At 35.2% G+C, this 27,515-nt stretch overlaps 1 protein-coding gene across 2 annotated transcripts in view; it reads right to left on the bottom strand.

Moving 5' to 3' along the window:
* The window catches only part of CSMD1 (CUB and Sushi multiple domains 1), a 1,153,012-nt gene that overhangs the window by 16,147 nt on the left and 1,109,350 nt on the right, over window positions 1-27,515 (bottom strand). The window contains exons 55-65 of one of the 2 annotated variants that reach the window (XM_062626215.1): window positions 24,237-24,425; window positions 21,060-21,233; window positions 19,493-19,675; window positions 14,250-14,426; window positions 13,222-13,401; window positions 11,663-11,836; window positions 10,545-10,718; window positions 8,484-8,557; window positions 5,339-5,450; window positions 4,077-4,256; window positions 2,371-2,415 (exon numbers count right to left, since the gene is read on the bottom strand). In XM_062626215.1, coding sequence (XP_062482199.1) covers window positions 2,371-2,415; window positions 4,077-4,256; window positions 5,339-5,450; window positions 8,484-8,557; window positions 10,545-10,718; window positions 11,663-11,836; window positions 13,222-13,401; window positions 14,250-14,426; window positions 19,493-19,675; window positions 21,060-21,233; window positions 24,237-24,425 — 1,662 coding nt within the window. The remainder of the gene's footprint in view (window positions 1-2,370; window positions 2,416-4,076; window positions 4,257-5,338; window positions 5,451-8,483; window positions 8,558-10,544; window positions 10,719-11,662; window positions 11,837-13,221; window positions 13,402-14,249; window positions 14,427-19,492; window positions 19,676-21,059; window positions 21,234-24,236; window positions 24,426-27,515) is intronic. The other variant, XM_062626216.1, reaches the window with a different exon arrangement.

The following is a 27,515-nucleotide window of genomic DNA, read 5'->3' as shown; positions in this document are numbered from 1 at the left end:
AATCCCCTAAAATGAAGTATGAATTACAGGAAAACATATAGGTATTTGAGTCATTCATTTGATGTTATTGATATTTTTCCTCTATAGAAAAAAACTAAATATTTAGAGGTCATTAAATGTTGTATTTTAAATATTTATCTCTGCTTTTAATTAAAACTGTGTGTCTGAAGTTGTTCTCATGAAGGTGAACATCTAGTATTACTGGCATGAACCTGACAGGTACTATGCAAGACTCTTCTAAAGGAGCAAAGACCATACTTCTTTTGTCACATTCAACATCGTCACTATCTAGTTTCTCTATCCACTGTAACGGTCAATAATAGTACCATTTGCAAATTATATATGTAATTTTCAAAATAGTATCATTGACTCAATATTTACAGAATTTGCACTTGCTGCAGATGGACAGAATCAGTAGGGAAAGAAAATAAATTTCTGCTTGATAAAAGTTAAAATACAAGTGCTGCAGTCTCATGGATGTTGCTGAGGAATTGGAGCCTGACTCATTTCTGCTGAACCCTTGCAATGTCCCTGCCTTTCCCACCCACTGTGGGCAAATACAGAATGAGAAAAAAGAACTGGGTATTATCATACTAATTCTGCACCAACCGTGGATTCTCCTCAGAACACTGCAAATGGGGAAATCAACAGCTGCTCACTAGAAAAGCTTCAAAACTATTTTTACAAAGACTACATATACAAAGCACTGAGAGCTATGGGAGCCAAATACAATATTGTAGTTCTTAAACTTCACACTGGTATTGTAAGAATTCTTTAGTCGCAACTTATACTTAATTATGATTTACAGTAAAAATGATAGTTACTATAAGTTATGAAAACATTAACTTTGGCCAAAAAAAAACACATGACTTAATAAGCAGAATTTGTATTCAACTATCCACAGAAATATGAATGTTTTCTGTTACAAAACTCTACTTTAGCAATATTATTCATGTCATCTAAAATACAGATAGCAGCATTCTGGAATTCTACCAGAAGCCAAGGAAAGACATAGTGTTCTATACTAAAGAGAATTCACATTTTTAAAAGACATTAATAATTGTGCAGACTTAAAACTTTTCCTTGTTAATGACAGTCATCTGTTACACAGCTTCAGTTCTCTGCTTGCAATTATTAGCCTTCTCAATCATAACACTGTTTTTCTTAACAGTGCCTTTCAAACAGTACTTACTTATCAAAAGTATTTATAAGGGAAACAATGTGATGTGAATTGATACTGATGCTCTGCATAGTGAATATATTTGGAGACTTGGTCTGTATTTTAATTTGGCATTGAAACTTCAAAATCTGTGTGATAGCAGATTAATGCGTACTTTAGGTGTTCAGTGAGGCGAATCTTCCAGTAAAAGAAGAATGTTTATTAATTATAATGCATGCATATTATTTCCTGCTTTATTGTGAGTCTGCAGAAGTAATGCATTTGAGAAGAACTCTCAATAATAAACTCACCAGTAAGGTTAATTATTAGGAGAAATAGCTTTTTATCCCATCTACTTTACAGAGTCCTTCTGTGAACTGCCTTGAGTGTGAACTATTAATCTTATTTTCCCCGCAGCTTGCTAAAATTCAGAATATAGAATTGCAAGCTCATTCATTTGGTGAAAGCTCTGCTTACGGTTAAATAAGACAGTAAAAAAAATTGGGCCTTTCATTTTCTGAAAATTATTGAGCCTAAAAAGAACTACATCAAGGATTTCACTGATGTATTTTTCTATTTTGACACTGGCAAGAGGAAAAAGTTAACTGCACACAAATTAGGAAGCCCTACCTTGGAGTACCTTGAGAGTTTCTATGAAATTAAGGCCATTACAATTTTGAAACCTGATTGGATTTTTTGTGGTTTGGTTTTGTGTTTTTTTTTGTTTTGGTTTGGTGTTCTTGTTGTTGTTGGTTGTGTTTTTTTTTTTTTGTTTGGTTTGTTTGGTTTTTTTTGTGTGTGTGTTTTCTTACAAGACTTGCAAGGAAAAGGGCAGAACTTTGACTAAACCAAATCCCCACAATTACAATCTAAGCTCATTATAAGGCTCTCCATTACAGCAATCTCTGATATAAAACTATATGAAGTCTGGGTTTTGTGTATATATGTTTTATCTTTTTTGTTTGACAGTTTTTTTTTTGTGGCATTCACAAAATTGTTACTGTAGAAATTAAAAAAAATGCTGTTTGGGAAATAATTTTATAGAATACATTTTACATGGCCTCTGTTATTATGAAAGACCTCAATATTTATATTCCTTTGAAATGAGTAATAATTAAGTTAAATATTGAAAATAGTTTTATTATCCATAACAACCTAGGGTGCAAATCAATTGAATTTATTTAGTTCTAAAACTTTTCTTGTATACAAACCTGGAGTTTTAGTTATTGTTTCATTAACTTCTCTCACTCCTTTACCTACAAGTAAAAAGACAAATTATCACTTTCATGAATATATTTGTTGTTTGTTTTTTTTTTTCCTTTTTAAAATAGAATGTCAAAACAATGCCTGATGGATGCAATCATCTCTTATCCAATAAAGCCATATTTAAAACAGAAATACCTAGTCTTGAATACTTTACATGTTCAAACCTACAGATTTATACAAAACGAGCAGAAAATAATTTAGGTAAACAACATTTTTACTGCGGAAAGTTGTCTGGCTAGCAAAGTATTTCATGCATTTAGGCCTAATTTTTTTATATCAGTCCCAGTGCTATAAAAGAGAGCCTTATAGAGGGGAGAAATACTATAACTAATTATGATAATAGCATATTAAATATAGTGAATATTGTGTTAATAAAAATTGATGCATTTATGACACAAACCAGCAAGTGCCAGGTTGCTGGATTAAGATGACAGGATCAGATATCATGGGAAAGGATCACTAATGGCGTCGCTTGCTGTATTTCTGGTACACTCAGTAGTTACGTCCACTGACCCAAGATCAAGTTCCGGCCTCGTATTATCAGCCACTTTAAAAAGGCTAATGTCCTCAAGGAATAATTGTTCTTGCATGTTTTGTTTTATTTTTCTGAAAATTCACTCACTGGACTGATCAAGTACTAAGCACAAAAAATGCGGGGCACTCTCGGATGATTATGCCTAAAGACTGTAAGACAATTTAAAGCAAACAAAAAACAAAAAACAAAAAAAAAAAAAAAAAAAAAAGAATTCTTGCTTATACAAATATTCCCTATTTATCTTTTTTTTTAGAAAAAGGGAATTAAAAAAACATAAGATTGTTTTTCTTATTTTATTAATTATATATAGTACCCATGAAAAATCACCCTTTAAGGAATTAGAAGTTTTATGTGTAGATCACTTAACTTGACAATGTTGAAACAAAGTCTACTCATACATTAATGAAAACCAAAATATTCTTCAAACATCAAGCCTATCGAGCGTTCTTTGACAGAATTAAAAATCATGTTGCAAAATCTTTTCCATGACATCTGACAATTTTTCTTTATTCATATTTTAAATGTTTGGGTTTTTTTTTTTCCCTTAATCAGGAACTTACAGCCATGTTTATTTGCATTTGAAGAGCAAATTTAGCCCTCATAACTGTGTACTTAGAGCTACCCTAGCAAAATTCTATGAAATTTACATTGATGTAGATAAAAGTGGAAACTGGTGCTAATATGTTATTTAATTATTATTTTTTAATTTTATTGTTCATTTTTTATTTTAGAAGATTTTCTTAGACAAAAGCCTACTTGAATGAATCTGAATTCATATATTAACACTGAATACACTGAAATACTCTTTAGGACTGTGACATAAAAATGATTAGAAGTAGTACTTTATATTGTTTAGGTTTTGTTTGCACTTGTTAAGGGTAAACTGATGTATGCATGACTGTGCATTTCCACACACATATTGCCATGTTTTTCTCCATGAGTTCTAGATGCTGCGCTCACTGAGTCCTTTACTGTTTCTTTCATCAAGTAAAAGCTGTTGTGTCATATGCTTCTTTAAACAGTAAGTGGATAAAATTAATCCTACTACATAAAAATGTCAGGGAAAATTAAATCAAACAAAATTGGGCCCAACAAATCACTTGAGTATTTACTTACTTTTACAAATAGGTGATTTTCCTGTCCATTTCATATCTGGTTTACATGTCCGATGCTCTGATCCACCAGCAAGAAAAAATCCTGGCTGACAGGTATACACCAAAGTATACCCTAAAGTAGGAAGATCTATTGCTTTCACATCTACATGTGCTGGTGTCTCTGGCTGCCTGCAAGCATGAGCTGCAAAGGGTTTTTTAGAGTTAGCAAAAGTAGTGGTAAACAGTTTTCATAGGATCTTAGAGCATACCATTAAAAAAAAATGCATTTCAATTTACTCCCTTTCATTATATGAACTTGGTACAACTTTTAGAAATGTTAAGTAGCTATTACTTGTAAACTAACACTCAGAATATAGTTTTATTGTAGGAAGATGGAAATGATACTATCATGCATTCTTAAACAATACACCAAAATTAAATTATGATAGCAAACAGAGAAGTGTTAAACTGAAGGTAATCACATGCCACTATACTAGTGCAATGATTGGCTCTGTGAATTATGGTACTGTCACAGCTTCAAACATCACTTCCACTCAATGTTTTGAAAACTATAGAGTGGTTATTGTGCTAAATAAATTCATTATACATTTTTACTGAAAGAAACGTTCTGTAGGAAGGCTTTGTCATAGTACATTGTAACAGATATAGTTGTTTGTATGCTTCTTTCTCTGTGCCACATGATGTCCATTTATAACAACCCAAAGATGATTTGAAATAGGGTAAAAATCTAATGTCATTCTAATTAATTACTTTTAGCTTAGATAAGTGTATTTTAATGCAATAGTTATTTGATGTCATCCAACACATTCAGAGCTGTAAATGCACTAATCATTTGCACAACCCTATATAGCCCCGAAACCCTGAATTTAGTTAATTATAATTTATGATTCACAAAATACTAGCTGACAAAATAGCCCCATGCATATTTCAGGACACTGCTTGTTGTATATTAATCCAACACACACAAAAACCCCTAGATTAATTTAAAGCAGCTAATGCAGTGGGTTAATGAGGGCAGACATTTTTGAGCAAAACTGATAGAATTAATTGTGAACTTCATGAGTAAAAATCTGAAAAATCTTACTTTAATATCTCAAATACATCTTTAGTCTTAGAATAGGAAACAAAAACATTTAAAATACTGTATTAAATAAAGTTTAGTTTTCTGGAGCATATAATTTATTATGAATTTCCACATGCATCACTTTCTAACTCTTTCAAAATTGCAGTGTTCTTACTAATTAGATAAGAAACCAGACTTACGAATGCATTCAGACTGTATGCCACTCCACGTTAAGTTAGCAAGACAAGAACGGGTGGTAGATCCCTGAATATGATAACCTTTTCTGCATCTGAAAAAGACTGTGCTCCCAACCTAAGGATCAAAACAGAATATCAGAAGAAAGAGGCATCCATCATGTGTAGTTAAATATCAAGACAGTGATATGCTACTAGACATTTTTTTGAATAAAGATGTCCCCTTTTTACAGTTTCTGGAGTTAAACATTTTTCTTTTTTTTTTTTTTGGTGATGAAAAGTTTGAGCAATTGATCTTTTATAACATTATTTTAAAGGAGTAAGTTGAAAAATATTAACAAGGCTGTGCACATGGAAAAGGGCTCTTCAGACACTTCAGCTTATTTGTTTACCAGTGTGACAGAAGCAAACTAAAGGACATAGATGTCTCTTTCTATTGCACATCACTGCATACACTTCAATAGAACTTGTCCATAAAGTCTGGTTCAAAGGTTTCTCGTTGTGTGTGTCAACTAAACATGGGTTTTAACAAGAAGAAAAAACTACAAAGAACTGGTCAATCTATGAATGAATTTGCCAGAGAAAACTCCAGACTTACAGTGCGTTTGTTACTATAAACTTTTAAAAGTTTTTCTTAAAATGTTCAACTAGCAGAGTGATGTTGTTATGGAAGGCCTTCCTATGTTCAACTGCGATACCTATCTAAGAATAAAATGTAATATAACTGAGAAAACTCTCTTTAGACTTTCACTGAGAATAAAAAAGTATGAAAACTGGATAGAAAATTGCATGAGATGAAGATTGTTCATAATAGAATAGAGGTTGTGTGGCAAGTTCTAGCAGAATGGATTTATTGATAGTATTGACAAAAGTAACCAGAATACAACTACACATTTAAGCATGCAGGGCTGACCAGTAAAGATTGCTTTGGATTTGGATCAAACATCTTAGCAATAAATATGATTGGATGAAATAATTAAAAAATTACAAAATTAATATTATTTGAAATACAACTTATTAATAAAGTAATATCACATGGACAAATGCAAGTAAGTTGCAAGTGATCAATGCATTTTAGTAGAATAGCTTGCACATATATAAATGCAGATAGCTTTACACTCCAAATGCCATAGTAGGACTTCCATGGACATTAAAACCAGGAAGCTATCTTCAAAAGTGGTTACCCATTAAATATATTCTCAGTTACATAAAAACAGGTTATCATCATGATAGATGCTCAGTGAATGCAACACCAGTTCTTCCTGAAGTAGCTTGGGAAATTCACTGGTATTTTTAAAGGTCATATTACTGAGATGGCTTTGTAGACTTATCTCTTTGTAACTTTTTAAAAATGTATTAATCTCTCTATCTTGCTAAGGACACACAGCATGTCTGTAACAGAGCTGAGCACAAAGTGTAGCTGGTCTTGACTCTAAGTCATCTTGCTTCTTGTGAAATAGCCAATTCTTATATAAGTAAGTAATGATGAGCTGCAAATCTTTCCTTACTGATCCAAAAGACCAAGAGAAAAATAATTATGTCTAGGTTCAAGGTAGTTACTGAGTTATATTTCTCATTTTACAGGTAAAAGTAAAAATAAAAGCAGTGCACTCTTTGTATAATAGTTGAAAGCAAAACATTGAAGCCATTTGTAACAGTCACAGCCCAGTGAAGCATAAAAGGCACAAATTAATGGGGCAAGACAGGATGCTGGTACATAGGGGAAAAACCCCTTCAAAGGCCTGCTGCCTGTCATCACACCTTTCTGTAATGAGGGAAGACTGTTAAAAGTTGATTTATAGAAACTTGGCTAGGTCATAGAAACAGGAAGACCCACTAATCACATAAGGCAAAAAATCCCCAAAACCTACTTCAGTAGTAACTGGAGAGATGACTACATCTTATTGTACCAGAGAGTGTTCTGAGACTGAAAGCATGCACCTGAGAAAGACTAAATATGGAACAGATGAAGACATACTACTGCCTTTACAGGTGAATGAGAAAGTTAGCCTTTATGTTATACAGACACTAGTACAGTGAATTTGCCAACACAGCTCTGGTATTAAAGAAAACTTGTGGTGCAGATAGAAGAGCCAAAGAATTAATAAAAAAATCTCAACAAATCCCTATTCAAACTAGGTGCAAAGATTAGAGTTGAAGTGATGCGGACAGGTACAGTGTGAAGATGAGACAACAGACAGAAAGGCAACTGTACCCATTACTAGAAAAAAAAACACTTTAAGGATGAGACCACAAAATGTGGTGAGGGAAGAAGTGCCTTAGCATCTTCAAGCCAGGCAGGAGCAGAAGATCAAAGCTGACAGCTACAGCAATGACAGACAGCACAACTACAGGTGAGGGAGGGTACCAATAACCAGAGGAGCTTACATAAAGGACTTTTTGAAAAACAGTTCTACTAACTTGATCGCAATAGTATGCTGCCTTAGGTTTAGAAATGAGCAGGAAACCCGAACAGAAAATATTTTGCAATCCAATCACAAATATTTCTACCTGAAGAATCTATCCACATGAGGTTAATTAATCCATATAATGACTGTGGATTGGTAATTGTTGCATCTACTTTTATTTCCTGTCACTTTTCTGTCACTTCATAAACTAATAACCTGTGAGGAATTTGGAAATTATAGAAAGGGCATTCATCAAACAGAACCTGGACCCAATGCATAGAATAATTTTATTTTTTTTCTGACTGAATAAAATGTAACATGAATTGCTAATTTAGTAAAGCCATTTGCTAAATTTTTTGTCAAGGGCTACATGGCCTTTGGATCAGGCAGGTCTTTGGTTGTTAGGTATTTACTGACTATTCATCAATGTATGAAAGAATTAAGATCATAAATCAAAGTAATTATGTCATATCATACTAGGTTTTCAATTTATAAATTGCCCTCCCTGCTTAAGTCTCCTGAAGAACTGAATACATGATATATTGCAAAGTTGCAAGTTCTTTCTTTAAGCTGCATAGTTAAAAAAAAACCAAAAACAACCTGGAATGAAGCATGAATTTTTATTAAAAAGGTGTGAAAATTTCCTAAGGTTTACATCAGACATTTAAGCCTACAGATAATATATTTGTAATTATTAAATGCATCTTCATTTTAGAAAGCTAATAAATAAAAGAAAGAATTACCTCATAACCTCTGGAACTGTTTTGTATTCCAAAATGTGGAGTACCTGGGTCTGAACACGTATTGTGAGCTGGATCTAATGTGAAATGTAAAACATAACAGATGTTATTATGGTATGGAAAGAATAAAACTTTTGGCAAAGATTAAGTAATTTCCTCAATGCCTAGCGATGACAAGAACTGAATTTTTAATGGAATATGTTGTATTTCCAATTAAGTTACCAAGACAGGTCACAGTACTTTGTTTCAGAATACTGCCATTATTTTAAGGCATTTTTGCAAGTATCTTTGGCAGTGTAGCCTTTAGAGTTAGGACTGCATTAATTTTTGCTAAGCTTATATTTTTAAAACCTTTTGTATATGCAGCATATCCCACTATTCACAATGCAGATTGAACATATAGGGAAATAGTATTCTCCTCTTTCTCAAAGAAAAGCTTAACGATTAAATTAGATTTCTAAAAAAACCACAAAAACCTCTCAAAACCCAAACCCAAATCTAACCTGATGTCTTGTAGCAAGTAAAATATTTGAATTTTTGATTTTTTTTTCTATGTCATCAAAAAAAAAGTTTCAAACGGGTTACTACCTCAGTTGTTGCTTCAGAGTGAAAAGACAGTCAGTCCCACCACTAAAAAGGTACTCCAACAGAATATAACTGATTATCTGTCAATGCATTTCATAAGTTTAATTTAAGGTAGCCCAAAATTAATTTTGATCCAGCAATGTCCATAATCTAATAGCATATTCACTTTGGGGTTGCTCAGTCATATACACCAGGTAGACAGCACTCTGTCTACCAATGGATCTTTCTATACTATGTGATTGCCTTTTGGGAACCAAGTCTGCATTTGTGCTCACACTGCATTATGAAGAATGCAACTAGGGCCTATTTTAAGGAAATCCTCATTATCCAGAAATAGAAAAGCTTGCCACCGTCTGATCATATGGCACTTCAAGGCATAGTTGTAGATATTGTTCACTGATCTTAACTTTCAAATTGCTTAACAATATTGCCTGTAAATATTTTAGATGATCTAATATTTTACTTTTAGGGTAATATAAAAATATATCATAACAGAAAAAACTTATGTCTTCAATGAAGTATTTTCTGTGTATTTCTACAGCATGCTATATAAAATGTAAATCTAAATGTCATTATGGCATTTTCAAACTTGATTCTTTACAATAGACCTGAGATTTAGCTTTTGTAAACCTCCTTGCTCCTGTTACAAAACAGAGATGCAAGATGGATTGCCCAGTTTATAAAAAACTATGGGCAGAAGGAGTTTTGAATTCATTATGAAAGAATTATGTTGAGTGTAAACGTCTTAAATTACAAACACAGGCTGCTTCAAATAATCACACTTCCTTACTTTTCTCAGTGTGCCCACCCCAGCTCTTCCACAAAGCCAATAACTCAGCCACAGCAAAATATATAAATGGGTCACAATCCAGATCTAAATGTGTTTGTTTAGAAATATCAAAGACAGTTTTTCTATTCTGACACCAAAATAACATGAAGCAAATGATGATGTCAGTGGAAGTTACAAGTGTCCAGCATTTCTCCCTGTTAGTCTGCTTATACAACATGCTAAAAGTCAATGAGAAACTGATAGTACTTGGCAGTTTATCAGAATTTTGAAAGATCAGACCCTGCACGCTTTTAAAAACCACTTTCACAAACTCCAAAATTTTTTTATTTAGGATTGGTTCTGACAAATGCCTGTAACTCTTCAGTGGCAGAATCTGGTCTTTAATCTGCCAAAGTCTTCTGTGTATCTAAAATATTCTAAAAATACATGGAACAAATTTATGTGCTTGCACTTATTGACATTTTGCATTCCCAGCAGACAAGCAATCATGTAAAATTATGAATTAATTCATCTGGGACTGTGTTTATAATGAAATTTTTATACTCAAAATATAACATTATTTATCTAGTTCTTTTCGTATTACATACACATTTTCTATATTTGGAAAGCTAACTGCTACATTTATGCTACTGTAATACTTTATCAAGAATATTCTCAGTAGAAACAGCAAAAGTAGTGCTAGTTATTACCAATGCATGTTGGCTGAATTCCACTCCAGGTACCATCTGCTTGACAGAATCTTCTTGAAGAGCCTATTAGAATAAAAGGGGATCTGCACTGAAAGCTAACTTCAGATCTGTAGGTGAAACTTTTTCCACTGAGACGTCCTTCTGCTGGAGTACCAGGATCACCACAAAACACAGCTAATAAATAAAAAAAAAGGGGGGGGGGGGGAATTTTATTAAGGAATGCACATGCTTCAACTGAAGTATTGTTTTATGTACAAGTCAGGCATAGTGAAAAGTGCAAATGCTATGTTCATTTATCTGTGTAGGACTGTAGCTGTAGCTCAGATAAATTCTTGACAGAATTTTAAAATTAACTGATACTGTTATTATAAGCATAAAATTTAACCTGGCAAAATAGACCTTTTAATTGAGACACTTAAATGCTGATTATACTTGGATGACAAAGTAATTTTAAAAATCAGACAATGCTATATTGTAATGCTTCAAAGTGATTCCAGTTCTCATGTCAGTCACCCTCAGATGAATAGGTTGGAAATTTTTGCCCTAATTAAGAGAAACAAAAAATGTTTGTCAGAGTCCTGACAAGATTTCAAACATTGAAAAAGGTGATTTGGCAGATTTAGAAGAAGCTGAAAAACAAATACAAACAAGATATGAGGGTATGGAGTTGCCTTCAGATAAGAAAAGAATAATTTAAAAAGAAGATCAAGGCTATGAGCTTAAGGGTTAGGATCCTTGTTTTCGCCTGTTAATGGAAATGGGAACAGGGAAGAAAGAAAAAGTCTAAGGAAAAAATTTAATCATGCTCACCACAAGTCAAATTCAGAACATTCAGAAAGATTATCAGTAAAGCAAATAAATGGTGATGGGTCCAACTGGGCAATAAGGGATGGAGGAGACTTTGGGGAAAGGAAGAAGACCATAACCTTAAATGGGCACAGCCACTCAATTTCATAACAATGTCAACAACATAATAATAACATATGCTTTTTGGAAAAAGCAGGGAGAATTACCTGATCTAGCTGAGTCCTTTTTATACTTTGAGAAACTCACTATAGGCTGAGGCAACTGATTGTAGCTTTGGTGAAGCCCAACACAACTGTAGCCTGAAAACTTACGCAAACATTGTGGGATGTCTCCGCGCCAAACTCCTCGACCCTCACAGGAGAGAATAGCTGTGTTAGATAGCTGATAGCCTTCTGCACAGCTGTAACTCACACTGGCACCCCAGCGATAATCAGATCCTTCCACTTTCCCATAGAGTACTGGTGGAGGGGGGCCACAGGTAATAGCTATGTCACAAAAAAGAGAAGTAACAATTTCAAGACTTTATAGGGTTTTGGAGAACGCAACATAATATCTACTCATATTTTTAAAAATAAAAAGACAAAAAAATTTAATACTGTACAGTTCCAACAAAGCATTCCTGTGCTGACAAAGCAGCCTGTAATAGGCAGAAAACCAACTGAAATACAAAAATACAACCTCTAGGTTCAGGAAGACCATGAGCTCTAGGTTGCTGGAAGCCAGAAGAGTATATAGCTTACCTAGCTCTGAATCTCTTCACTACATATTCATTACTGATTATTACTGGCAACAGGCTACTGAGCTAAGTAATTTTTTTTTTTTCAATAAATAAGATTTCTTTAAATAAATATGTTTCTATGATTCTATAATTCTAAATTATAGAATTCTAAAACTTGGATTTTATTTTGAACTAATTTTGCAGCACTTTTTAAAGTCCTTAATATGGCTTTTTTAAATTCACCTACTCATTTTCTAAGGTTTTCAGCACACAATAGACACTGACGTTTTGGTAGTCAGTGGCTGTGACTCTTTAAAAATATTTGATGCTTTCCAGCTTCTGAAAGAGTGCCCAGAATGATGAAAACTGGAATGACCAAGTTTATATTTACACATCAGTTCCTTCAACAAAAATCACATCCATAAAATCACTCAGACATTTATTTTTACAACAGAAAATGTGGTCAGTCAAATACAGATGCCAAAATGTAATTAGTAGGCTAGACTTAGACATCACTTAGAGCAGTGCTAGATATGTTGGCAGTCTAGGCCTTTTACAAGCAGAAACCCTAGGCTGTTAAATTTACTCCCTCAGCTGCTCTAGTAGTGCTAACAATTTTCACCAGACTGCCTTATTTGCCTTTCAGCCTCATGCCCCCTATGACCTTTATGTTGCCACTTCTAATTAGCTATTTGTGAAGCATCTTTTTGGCTATTTATTATGACTGCACTACTGCAACAAGGGAATCTTTTACAGAAAATCTGGCTTCTACAAAATTCTGTAAAGGATTACTTTACAGAATTTTGGCCATCTAATCCAAGATAAAAGGTCCCTCCTAGTGTTTCAAACTGAGTATTGTGATAATCTTCATTTAAGACTGATTTCATTCTAGTAGTCATTAATGTTGCTATTCTAACTAATATTATAGTACAGCATATGTGCAAAATAAATACAATCTTTACAGAAATACTTATCTAAATGTTTTATTACATTTGTATATTAATTGTCCCAGAAAATATTTTGACAACTTTTTATAAATTAAGACACTGATTAGTGAATTTCACATATATACTATATACGTACATATATACCTATATACAAAACTATAAAAATACAAAACAGTATTTGTAAACCTATTAAGTTCAAACACACCTTTGCAAATTGGTTTACTCTGGTTCCAAGTGCTATCTTTTATACAACGCATAGCAGACGAACTGGCAGGCTCCATCAAGTATCCTGGATTGCACTGATAGCTGACTGTCTTATTAAAGGTAAAATCATTTCCAAACTGAATTCCATTTGCTAATCCACCTGGATCTCCACAGCTGATCACTAGCGAGGAAAAGAAAAAAAGGTAGGATTTTTTCAATAAACATGGAATGAAACACTGGACTACATATAGCTAATGTCCTTTTTTTGTAGTGCACAAAAGAAAAATTTTGATCAATATGTTTGTCACAAAATTAAACCCATAATCTTTAATTCTTAGTTAAAAATTATTATTTTTGAGGCATTTCAATAGTATGGGCCAAATATTATGTTTTTTAAACACAGTACCTTTTTAAACACAGTACCTACCATGGTCTACTTCAGACTGTTATGCTAGTGGTAGTTCTGACAAGAATTTTTTCTCCCTCCATAGTGGGATCTGTCACATTATGCTTAATGTTGACAGTGCAATGTGATCCTAGGCTAAAGGAAACTCTAGAGGAACACCTATTCTCGGAATAATGCTATACTTCAATGTTGATATTCATAAGATAAATAAATACAAAAAGTTGGATACCTATGTATCCACCTTAAAAAAGTTCTGGAAACATCTAGTATTTTTCAAAGGGCGTGTACCTTTACATATATGAAATATTCATGTATTACAAAAGAGAGGAATGAGGAAGAATCATAGAATAGTTAGGGTTGGAAAGGACCTTAAGATCATCCAGTTCCAACCCCCCTGCCATGGGCAGGGACACCTCACACTAAACCATGCCATCCAAGGCTTCATCCAACCTGGCCTTGAACACCACCAGGGATGTAGCATTCACAACTTCCCTGGGCAACCCATTCCAGTGCCTCACCACCCTAACAGTAAAGAAATGTGTTATTTTATCTAACAAAATAACCATTTTCAGTAGGAAGGCTTACTACCTTAAAGCTTTAGAGGAAGAAAGTGCATTTCTGACCTGTGCAGTCTGGAGCAGTGCCAGTCCATGTCCCATTAGCAGTACAATGCCTGGTAGTCAATCCTGAAGTTTTGTAACCTTCCCAGCAGGCATAAATAACTGAGCTGGAGAATAATATTCCATCCGTGTATATTATCATACCATTGGCTGGGGTGCCAGGGTTCCCACAAGACACAGCTGTGAAGGAAAGGGTAAAATATATCAGCATTTTCATGATAGCTGACTAACTGGAAAAAGAATTAAAAAAAAAAAGTAGGTCAATAGCCCATCTTTTTAAAAAAACTACATCAAGTTTAGTGAGAAAAAGTTTAATATGTGTATTCTTGAATCAGTATCTTTATTCTCTTTGTTAATATGATCACTTTACTTTCATTTGTTTTGTTTCTTCTATTGCTAATTCAAATAGTTTGCACTGCTTGTTCCATTCCTCCCAATACAGTCACTGGAGAGAAAAAAGGTCAATCAGGACTTTCTGACAGACTTGCTTCTGTTTGACTTTGGGCATGTTCTTCTGTTTTATTCCTGTCTTCTAGTATCTCTTCTTTCAATTGTAAAAATGCATAATCAGTAAACTATGATCTTCCTGACAATTTCTTTTTTTAATCAAGAAAAGTACATACATCCTGTTATTGGCCTCCATACCTTTTCAGCATCTGTGGCTATACATTAAGACAATGACTATGTTTCAGCCTTTTACACCCAAAATTTGATAGTCGTGCATTTTACTTTGACTACATGTTGCTTTTCTGGGAGGGTTTAGTAGTTTGACTGTTTTTCCAATGGACCAGCCAATCTGAGAAGTATTTGTTTGTTTTGAATTTTTCTAACAACTTTTCTGTAAAGCATCTTTATTTGATCATGCTAGCAGACAGGTCACTGGCAGAAATATAATAACATTCCATTGATGGACAGACTACTCCATAGGAATAAATTAAAATAAAACTATCAGGAGGTTAAGAGGTTAATACGGTTAATCAAAACTTATTAAGAAAAGTGCATCTAAATTAAACTCTTTCCTTCAGTCTTCCATGGAGTTATGAAGTGGGTTTTAAGACTGGAAGGACGTATTTCAACAGTCTTTTGCACAGCTTTCAAGAGCTGCTGACTCCTTTCTACTCTTCTCACAGCACAAGTGTAGTTTCTTGTGAAGTGAAATGATTTGTCTAATACAACAATATGATCGAATATAAGTATGATTAAACTTAATGGCTTGGAATATCATGGTGGATTAGCCTTGGCTAACAACCAAATGCCTACCCAGCCAGTCACTCATTGCCCCCTTCTCAGCAGGAAGGATGACAAATCTCACGGGTTGAGATTAAGACAGGGAAAATGCTTGCTAATTACCACTGAGTGCAAAACAGATGCTACTTGTGGACAATTCCTTTAATTCACTGCCAATTAAACTTGGATAGGGACAAAAAGACAGACATTAAACCAACACCTTTCCTCCCCTCTTTCCCAGAGTTAACTTCATTCTATCACATCAGGCTTCTCTATATGCCCAAGTGCTGTACAAGGGACAGAGGATGGGGAGTTACAGTCACTACACAGCAGTTTGTCTCTGCTGCTCCTTCCTCCTTAGAGAACTGGAGGAATTCCAGTTGTCATTATACCCTGAGCTGCAAAAAAAGAAGCATGGTCCGTGGGTCAAGATTTCCCCCCTCTACTCCACTTTTGTGAGAACCTATCTGGAGTACTGCATCCAGCTCTAGGGCCCCCAGCACAAGAAAGGCATAGACCTGTTGGAGTGGGTCCAGAGGAGGGCTACAAAAATGATCAGAGGGCTAGACAGCTGTCTGAAGAAAGGCTGAGAGAGTTGGGACTGTTCAGTCTGGAGAAGAGAAGGTTCTGAAGAGACCTTATTGTGATCTTTCAGGTTGAGTAGGGCTTTGAGCAGCCTTATCTACTGGAAGATGTTGCTGTCCATGGCAGAGATGTTGGACTAGATTATCTTTCAAGATGCTTTCCAACCCAAACCATTCTATGTTGTTATGCTAACACGAATAAACCAAGTTAAAGACCATGTGCAGATACTGGTCAAGATGGAACACTGAGCTGCATTGAGAAAGCTTAGATGCAATGATTTACAGAATTCATGTTCAGAGAACAAGTCTGCAAATACTCAACTTTTGACAAAATGGTAATTTGAGAGTAGCTGACAATAAAATAATCCTTAAACTACTTATAATACTTATTTTACTGATTAAATTCCCTCATATTTCCTTAATTGAATTTATTACATCTTCCTGTTTAAGTGACTCACAGAATGGAAGAATCACAGAATGGCTGAGATTGGAAAGGACCTCTGGAGGTAACCTGGACAAGCAAGACCACCAAGTGCTAGTTGCCCAGGAACATATAGAATCATAGAACAGTTAGGGTTGGAAAGGACCTTAAGATCATCTGCTTCCAACCCGCCTGCCATGGGCAGGGACACCTCACACTAAACCATGCCACCCAAGGCTTCATCCAACCTGGCCTTGAACACCGCCAGGGATGGAGCATTCACAACCTCCCTGGGCAACCCATTCCAGTGCCTCACCATCCTAACAGTAAAGAATTTCTTCCTTATATCCAATCTAAACTTCTCCTGTTTAAGTTTTAACCCATTAACCCTTGTCCTGTCACTACAGTCCCTAATGAATGGTCCATCCCCAGTATCTCTATAGCCCCTCTTCAGATACAGGAAGGCTGCTAGGAGGTCTATCCAGATGGCTTTTGATTGGTATATCCAGATGGCTTTTGATTGTCTCCAAGGATGGAGACTCCACCACCTCTCTGGGCAACCTGTGCCAACTGCTCAGTCATCCTCACTGTAAAAAAGTATTTCCTGAATTTAAGATCTCCTGTGCACATTGCCTCTGGTCCTGTCCTGAAAAGAGCCTGTGGTGCCATCTTCTGTGCACCCTGACTTCAGATATTCCTGTATGTTGATAGGATTTCCCCTGAGCTTTGTCTTCCTTAGGCTCAACAGCCTCTTTCAGCCTTTCTTCACAGAACAGATGCTTTAGTTCCTTCTTCAACTTAATAGCCCTTTGCTGAACTGTCTCCAGGAAGTCCATGTCTCTCTAGTGAGACAGCTCTAGTGAGGCAGCCAAAACTGGATGCAGCACTCCAGCTGCTGTCTCACCAGTGCTGAGTAAAGGGGAAGGATCACTTCCCTCCTAAGGCAGCATGGGATACTATTAACCTTTGTTGCAGCAAGGACACTTTTCTGAACTTTTTATTCATCTTGGTGTCCTCCAGAAATCCCAACTGGACGGCCTCCAGCATAATAGTTAGAATGTAATAATGTAGAAGCTTATAATGTAATGGTTATAGATTATAGGATTAATTAAAATGAACACAATTTGCCAATTAAAAATTACTCTGAGTATTACTGATATTTGGAGTAATACCTAATTGTTTTAATGAAGTCTCATTCACTTTTTTAATGTGAAAATTTCAAATACGAAAGAGAAAAATTAAGTAGTTTGGAACATGAACTTATAGGGTTGAAAAGGTGTTCTTCACCTAATCTCATGCTTATTCATAGTAAACAGGAAACAATTGAAGGAGAAGAGAAAAACTGAAAGTGTTTTTTTTGTGACTTTGTGTTTTGGTTTGTTTTTTTTTTCTGTCTGAATTCAGATGGTAGAAGCAAAAAGACAAAGAAAGGAAAAAGAGCAGCATCGAACACCGCTATTTGCCACTGAGTGCTGCTGTCCTACTATACTTAATGTCTTCATGCAAGGGCAGAAAATTGAAAAACTTCAATTTCCTGCTGAAAATACTGATCATATACCCACTGCCATTTTCATACATTTATGGTGATACCTACACTGATAGAAGAGTAGTCTGTGCTGAAGAATACTGCAAAAGAACAATTATTAGATGAGGAGACTGTGATAAAATTCCTAGCTGAAAAAAATATAATGAACAAACCATTTTTTCCTAACTTACATTTTATAATTCAGCATAGCAGACAACAGGTACTACAGAATCCATCAACTACAATCAATTAGACAAAGTAGCTTTTCAAAGATCTTGGAAAACAAGAATTAATTTTAAAACTGAATCTAAGGTCTTCCATTACTGCTTTCTAATTCTGACAGTGCATAAAAAGTGTACACATTTTTTTATTTTTTATCTCATTCTAAAATGTGATTTCTGGAAACTTTCTCAGTCACATTTTATCTGAAAGAGCTAGCATACAGTGTATCTCATAAAAAAATAGTCTAACTTATGTGGAGAAACAGACATTAATTTATACTTAGTTAAGAATACAACATTATTTTATGATCTGTTCACACACAGACATTACATAGAGAAAATGAAAATATTTCATTGTTAGAAGACGGATGACAGCTTTACTTATCACTCCATTTTCATATCTTCAATCAGATGCATTTGTTTAATTTTACATTTAACTCATGTATGTGTTCTCTACTTTCAGGCTCAGTATTTGTTTAACTAGAATTAATTACAACCTCCTCTTAAATATATATTCCAAAACTTTGTAGGTTTGGATGTAGGTTTTCACGCAAGAAATGAACTGCTTGCAAACTCTTTAATATCAAGTTTCTGCGGAGCAATTTGAAAGCATATTTCTGGCATAGAACTTCTTTTTAATTAAAGAATAGAATGCCATTAATAAATGCCATTCAATGGTGTCACAAATGCCTGTCCTGGGCTCAGCAGGAGCAGTCATTTTTCTCCTTCCTAGTAGCTGATGCAGTGCTGTATTTTTTGACTTTCAGCCTGGGAACAGTGCTGATAACACTGATGTTTTCAGTTGTTGCTAAGGAATTTTTAGTCTGACCAAGGACTTTCTGAGTCTTATGCTCTGCCAGGGAGGAGGGGAGGCCAGGAGGAAGCAGAGACAGGACACCTGACCCAAACTAGCCAAAGAGGTATTCCATACCACAGCATGTCACGCCCAGAATGTTGAACCGGGGGAGTTACCCAGAAGGGCTAGATCCCTGCTGGGATCAGGCTGGGTATCAATCGGCGGGTGGTGAGCGGTTGTACTCTCTTCCTTTGTTATTTCCCTTATCATTATTATCATTGGTGGTAGCAGCAGTGATTTGTGTTATACCTTAGTTACTGGACTGTTCTTATCTCAACCCGTGGGAGCTACATTCTTTTGATTATCCTCCCCATCCCTCCAGGAGGTGGGGGGGAGGAAGGGGGGTGGAGTGAGAGAGCGAGCTGCGTGGCTGGTCTTAAACCACGACAATGCCAATAGTATCAACACCTACCTTCACACACAGGCTGTATACCGGACCAGGAACTGTTAAACAGGCATGTTCGTTCTGCAGATCCCCTCAGCTGATAACCCATTTCACATGAGAAACGGAGCAGACTTTTTATTTTGAACTCATCCCCTAGTCTAGACCCATGAGCTGGTACTCCTGGATCATCACAGTAGCCAGGATTATTTCCTATAAAACACAACAGAACAAAATCACTGGAAGAGATGCTATGAGCAAATGTAGCAGTAGTGAAAATATTCTCTTGCAAATAGCACTGTTAACAGCATTGTTTCTGTTACAATCGATCACTTTTTTTCCACTGTGAGGGTGGGAAACCAAAGCCAAAGATGAAAATGACATGTCTTTTTAGCATTATCTTGGACCTATATAGTCCTAAGCATAAAATGTGATAAAAATAAAATATGAAAGTTGCAAACACAGGAAGAACCTCTGTCATTTATCAGCAGTTCAATGAATTTGTTGTCCTTTTGTTATAACAGTTTCTACACTATACTGCTCAACAGAGATAGATTTCTCTTTTTCCTGAGGAATCACCTTGTTCTCAAGATGGTGTCACATCATGTTCAAACTTAGAAAATTCAATTCTGCATCAGCAACAATGTTGTAGTTACACTGGATACATTTTCCCCATCATAGCAGATGACTACAATGATCTTTAATGATTTAAGAATCTATTAGTCTATAAAAATACTATCATATTTGTGACTGATATCTGAAAAGTCTAAATTATTAGCAATTAAAATCTCCTTCTACCAGCATAAGAATTTATTTTGTGGTGGGATATGGTGGGTGTCAGCACTAGAGGTCTCTGACCTTAAAATTTTGAAGCATTCGTGCAATCTCAGATCTGGCATTTTATACTGGATAAAAAGGTGAAAGTGACAAATGTGGGCTTCGATAATCAAAGGCCAATTTTGCGTGTAAAAAAAAATTCTCATTAGGAAATTTTCAGCTCTAAGTAAGTGTCCCCTTACAAAACCTATTAATACACTGTGGATGTCATTAGTAGCCAGTCCTTGCCTGAGCTCTTGACTTCAACAAAACTGTGCAATGTTTTATGGCTTCTGAATTTGCATAGTTAGTCTAGGGGAGAATAAACTGTTCTTGTACTTCCTGACAGCACCAAGAACATTGCAGAGGTTTCTAGTATTTGCACATTGTGGCACTAATAAAGAATATTGAGTTTAAAGAGTTATATAAGAGTTACTGTAACTCTTACATAAAGTTACTGTAAGTTAAAAGCGGAACACAATGTATGAAATTTACATCTACGACTTTTGTTGTGGTGTTTTTTAATCAGCATTGTCATATTTGACAACCTGTGTTTACACAAAACAGTATTCATGAAAATAAAATTTAATACATGCATCTTCTTTAAGCACACTCTACCATGTTGTAAATAGTATTTTGTGGCTTCTGTATAGTGTGGTATATAATACACTGTGGTATAGAGCATACTGTATCTAGATATACAGATATCTGTAGTTAAAAATTGCTTGAGAATAGTCTTATTTATGTAATTACAAGATGACAAGATGCTTGGTACAAGTACCTGAACAGTGAGGGAGAGCCCCACTCCAGTGGCTGTCTTCTTGGCACTCCCTAGTAGAATTTCCTATAAGCCTTCGACCCGCTGTGCAAGAATAGTGAATTACGGAGCCATATGTAAATTTGTCTCCTGAAAGAACTGCATTGGCAGGTACCCCAGGATGTCCACAAGAAATGGCTAACAGAGGAAAGAGCACAATATTATTTGATGCTTTCATAGCACAGAAAAATATGAGACTGTTTCCACAAAACATAAACTTCTGTCTGTATTTCAAATGATTCATATCTTCAGTTTTGCTGTCGCTGCAGATGATTTACTGGTCATTTGTTAGATTAAACATAAACATGTAAAACTAACCCATGCAGTTTAGCCTTTCCACGAAAATATACAGAGCTCTCTTTCGTCATTCATTTTTGTTCACTGTCCTTCCCTACAAATAATACACACTATTTCTGTTAAGGTTGGGAAAGGAGAAACCCAACAAGGTTAATGTTGCATTTTGTTTATATATTATAGATACGATAATGGTAAGCAGCTTTATAATATCTGTAAAATAACTAGATGCAGTTTAGTGAGTATAGAGAAACAAAACACCTTAACCTGTCATCATAGCAATGTGTGGCACTACAGTGAGCAAGAGGAAAAGGGATTACTGATCATTTTTTGTAAATTAGTAGTTATTTTTATGCTGAAGTTAATGTAAGCATTTTGTTTGAGAAAAAATCAGATAAACAATTTTGGTACAGTATAACTTGCAAACAAGTAGTTCACATGTTATATAAGGGAGTACATGTCACCTTAAGGTGAACTAGAAATCAAATCCTGAATGCTTTTTTGTGTAAAACTTAGGTCATTCAGTACAGAGAGACAAAACTGAAAGAAAATAAGTTTTACATTACTCTTTTTCACTCTTGAACTAGAATTGTTCATGGTAAACATAGTGTCCACTTTGGGTTCTAAATTTATCTCACCTACCTCTCCAAGAATTTTGTTCTATCACCAAAAGCAATCTTAAGCCTTAAAAAAAAGAGGAAAAGTCTCTCACTTGAAAAGACTCTGAGAGACTTTGCATTTGAACAGATAAAAAGATATTTCTCGTAGAAAGAACTCTATTTGCTCCTTCTTTTAAATTTGCATTTACTGAGCAAAGTAAAACTGAGTTTTTCTCTGGGGAAAAAAAATTAAATTTGTCCTCATAATATTTAGGATTCAGACAGTGACCAAGATCATCAGCAGAAATTTATCAGCAGCTAATCCAGGAGATGACTGAGGATTTTAGGCACCTCCCAGCCTCATCTGAAAGTTCCCATGGCCTCAAACAATAATTCCCAGAGTAAGGTCAGTAACTGCTGTTCTAAAGGGGATAGACAACTATGAATTTCCTCAAGCTCTGCCTAAAATCAGAAAGCCATGTAAATGCTATCAAATTTCTGAAACACTTCATGTGGAAAGACGGGTAGCTGTTCCAGGTGATTTAGATACCTCATCCTCTTCCGCCCCTTGAATAAGGAGTGTTCCTTCACACTGAGACCCCAGTCCTGGAAGCAGGAAAGGATCACTGACAGAAATGGGCCACAGATATAATGGTTTTTCTAAGATACAGAAAGTGAGGCACATGTTTACATCAGTAAAGTAATTTTACCAAATGAACAATTCTATGAAAAAGAATCAATATTCTGTAAAGCAAAAACTTTAAAATCATCTGATACATTTGAAATTGAAAGTTTACTTTCATTTATTGTAATTCCTTTAATAGCACAGTAATAAAGAAATCTAATGTCAAAAATTAATTGTGAACAGAGAAGAAAAATAGCTCAGTGAAAAAATGAAAGTCAGACAAACTGACTTTGTAATTTTCTAGAGATCTGAAGCTCACTGAATTGATTAGAGGGAATACTAGATTGTCTCTGAGGAAAAAGTGATGGAAGAAATAGGATGTCGTGAAAAGACCCTCTTGAGCAAAATTTTCCATCACAACATTTCACAGATTTATTCTCACACACATGCTTCAGTACCACTGAAAAAAAACCCAACCCAACAACTCTGAGGCAGGCATTGATGGTCTTAGGCTATCAATTTAAATGGTAACATATAAATAATAATTTTAGATTTCCCTGGCTGTTTTCAGATAAACAACAATACACCAAAAGGAGAAATTAATCTTAACTTTCTGGCATTTGAAATAATAGCTCTATAGTTGCCTCTAAGCCCATTTTTAATAACAAGTTGCATGACATAGAATCATAGAATAGTTAGGGTTGGAAAGGACCTTAAGATCACCAAGTTCCAAACCCCCTGCCATGGGCAGGGACACCTCACACAAAACCAGATCACCCAAGGCCTCGTCCAACCTGGTCTTGAACACTGCCAGGGATGGAGCATTCCCAGCCTCCCTGGGCAACCTATTCCAGTGCCTCATCACCCTAACAGGAAAGAATTTCTTCCTTATAGCCAATCTAAATTTCCCCTGTTTAAGTTTTAACTCGTTACCCCTTGTCCTATCAATACAGTCCCTAATGAAGAGTCCCTCCCCAGCATCCCTATAGGCCCCCTTTAAGATACTGGAAGGCTGCTATGAGGTCTCCACGCAGCCTTCTCTTCTCCAGGCTGAACAGCCCCAACTTTCTCAGCCTGCCTTCATACGGGAGGTGCTCCAGTCCCCTCATCATCCTTGTGGCCCTTCTCTGGACTTGTTCCAACAGTTCCATGTCCTTTTTATGTTGAGGACACCAGAACTGCACACAATACTCCAGGTGAGGTCTTACAAGAGCAGAGTAGAGGGGCAGGATCACCTCCTTTGACCTGCTGGTCACGCTCCTTTTGATGCAGCCCAGGATATGGTTGGCTTTCTGGGCTTTGAGTGCACACTGAAGCCGGCTCATGTTCGTTTTCTCATCGACCAACACCCCCAAATCCTTCTCCGCAGGGCTGCTCTGAATCTCTTCTCTGTCCAACCTGTAGCTGTGCCTGGGATTGCTCTGACCCAGGTGCAGGACCTTGCACTTGTTATGGTTAAACTATCTTGACATCTTTTCTTAATGTTACTTCCTGAACTGTACAATTTGCAATGTGCTGATCCTAAAGTCCAGTTTTGTTCCTCTATACAAGCTACACATTTTTATCTTCTTTTTTTTTTAATCTATCATGATTTAGTGTTAATCCGGGTGAATGAATACTTACACAAACACTTTGGTAGTGATCTATCCCATAAACCATTAGCTTTACAAGTCAAAGCAGATGAGCCCAAAAGATAAAATCCCTTTTTGCAATGGTATGCCACACTTGTTCCATATTTGAAACTTTCAGGATAATTCTGCTGTCCATGCCGAACTGCATTTTCCACAAAGCCAGGATCAGAACAGTTCACCACTGTAAGACAGAATGGTCATCACTCATGCGTAATAGTAGTGTTATAAATCAACTCTAACAGTGGGGTTTTTATTCACTAGCAGCTCATGACTGTGGTCCATTTGATATCCTCTGTGGATTTTATTTCATTTAAATATTGGTATGTTGACTTCAAAGTATGTCTCTAGATATTTCTGCTCTGAAAGTGATATTATGATTTTACTCCAGTTCTTGTAAAAGTCTTGGACATAAAAGTGGTTTGAAGATGAAAGAGAAATTGCAGGAATTTTTTATCATTCTCTTGGTACGTTAAGTTTGGTCTTCTATTGTATTTCTTTGTGAAGGAAAGTAAATTAAAATCAAATCAGTAAATAGTTACAATAACACTTTAAAATTTTCTTTTTAATTTCCTGTAATGAGAAAAATTGCTTCCAACATTTTCTGCTATCCAGCACTACACCAGCTACCAAGGAGGAGAAAAATGACTGCTACTGCTGAACCCAGGACAAATAGAAAAAGGAAGGTGGTAAAAAACCAACTATTTTAGTCTAAACACATAAAAAAATACGTGTTTTGTCTTGGCTGTTTTATTTTTACATAAGGTATAGCTGTTCTCCCCCGTCCTTTGGTTTATATTCTGCAGTGAATATGATGGTTTGTTGGCAGCAGATTATGGTGAGACACTGAGGTCTCCATTGCAAACTCCTAATTTAACTATCAATCCGAAAGCTATCTGAAAAGTTATAAATACCTCCTCCACACTTCCCCTGTCTTCACTCTAAACATAACGGTATAAATATAAAAATACTTAGAATATTATTAATATTATAAATTACAGCTCATCAAACAACAGGGAGAATCAACATTTCAAGTATATCAGCTAGTTCAAATTAATTTTCATGAAAAAGAAACCAGTGAAGAAGAACATCAGATAGCATTACCATTTTAAATGCAAGATATATGGAGACATTAACGCAATCTTTTTTACTCAGAAGGTTTTTATCACACATATAATTGAAATTTACTGATCAGCTAATACACTAGAACAAATCAGCTTTTACAAATGCTTATTCATTTAAAGAATATTTCATTCAACAAGTATATTAAATACTAACATCTTAAAATTTAATTTTGTGACAAAACCAGTTAAAGCTGTTTTTATTCTTCTTTCTCTTTTAAAGCCACAATCTTAGAAGTATTAAACATTTAAAATTTCATTCTTGCATTGGATTCTAGACAAGTATATACCTAGATCTAAAGAACATCCCATATAAACTGAATTTTTTCCTTCATAACAATTATTTTACTAGTATTTGGGCTGGGAGGAGAACACTTTGACATGAAGCAAACCTATCTGCCATCCACTGGCTGCTATTGGAAACACTTAAGATAAAATTACATAGAAAAGCAAAGTACATTTAAAAATATTACAATATATACAATAAAAGTATTACAATAATGTACACAAAGCATTAGTAAGGCATTATCTGTACTGATGAAGAGACACAGTGGAAGAGGCCTACTTTTTATTTTCCTAAGGAGTAATAAAGCTACAGTCTCCTAATTGAAAGTATTCCCATAACGTTTTACAGTGAATTCTATGAAATAATTCACCGAAGTTATATTTACCTTACATTATAACAGTTTAGTTTATACTTCAGTTTATTACCATTTAATTAAACTTATTGTTATAACCTCATAGATATTATACATAAATCAGTCATGTGTAGGTTAAATAAACAAATGTTTCCTCTGGGATTTCACTGATGGAAGCAAATACCTTTTTACCTCCTGACTTTTTTTATGCCTATAGAAGAGGGAAAAATGCAAAGTCCTAAAATCTCACAGCTCTTTGGAAATTGTTAAAGATTTGGGTGCAGAAGTTGTGTCTCTGTAGAGAAGTTGTGTCTCTGCACAGAAGTTGTGTCTCTGAACAACTCAGAAAATTACTGCTTCTGGGGATATATACTTAAGAGTAGTATCGGGAGAAAAATGTTTTATTCTTTTTATATTATAAATTCTTTTGCACTGCTTTTTTCAATTATTACTAAGCACTGCCATCTGAGTTTAATTATTTCACTGGCAGTGTAAGTATCATTGTACAACAGGGACACAAGTGAAAATCTGCAAAACAGGCCATTGACATGAAGTCTTGCCAAAGTATTGTTAGATCTGAATGAGCTCGTATGTCTGTATTCACAGTGCAATTCTGGGTTACAGAAACTAGCACAGCTCCCAGAAGCCATGCACACTGCATCCCAATTAACCCTGTTTCTTGGGCAATTAGATGTGGTGTAGTGCTGTGTAGATGCTGCTGTAAAGTTCCTGCTTTTGGAACTAGCCTGCATAGTTATAAGTTGCTGGAACTAACTCTGGAACTAACTAAGTTAGTTGGAACTAACTCTGCATAGTTATAAGTTGCTGTATACAAACATATACTTAAACTCAGTTTCTCTACATATGTATATGCTTTCCTAAACATTTGAAGCTATGTCTGCATCAATATGAAGTAAATAATATCAGTACTTGTTCTCTGGCATGAAGTCATTTTGCTATTGTACTCTGTTACCCTCTCAACTAGGGTAAGTTTCTCTGAACTGCTCCTCAGGAATGGTCCTGCTTCCTATGCTACCCCCTGAACTCTTCTCTGAACAATTCCTGCGGATGTGCTCATTGGTTCAAATGAGAAAGTTACTGGAGATAGAGGCATATAAGTACCAATGCCTAGGCACAGTTTAGTTTGAATATATAGATACATTTAATTTCAAATGCAGAAGTGAATATTTGACAATCTATTTAGCTAAAATTGCTATTATACGGTAACAGTTTTGATCCCCAACTTCACAATAACACAGTAATAAGGTTGTATGGATTATCTGTATGGGTACAGAACTGAACTCAGGTTTTCTGAGACCTATGTCCATGCTCTAATCATTACATCATTTTTCAATGAAACTTCGTACCAAAAAGTAACTAGAACAAAATGATGCTTTTCCATTCTACTGATATCTACTTATTTTAGCAATCATCTTGATTACCAGCAAGAGCAGATCTTTCTTTAAATGATCGTTATAGGTAAAAAAGTATGGAAGTTAATTGTCTTTTATGACT

The sequence above is a fragment of the Pezoporus occidentalis genome, unplaced genomic scaffold, assembly GCF_034315485.1.
Source record: "Pezoporus occidentalis ecotype Australia unplaced genomic scaffold, CSIRO_AGI_Poc_V1 ctg29, whole genome shotgun sequence".
Lineage (NCBI taxonomy): Eukaryota > Metazoa > Chordata > Aves > Psittaciformes > Psittacidae > Pezoporus > Pezoporus occidentalis.
This window is presented reverse-complemented; position numbering and strand designations above follow the sequence as displayed.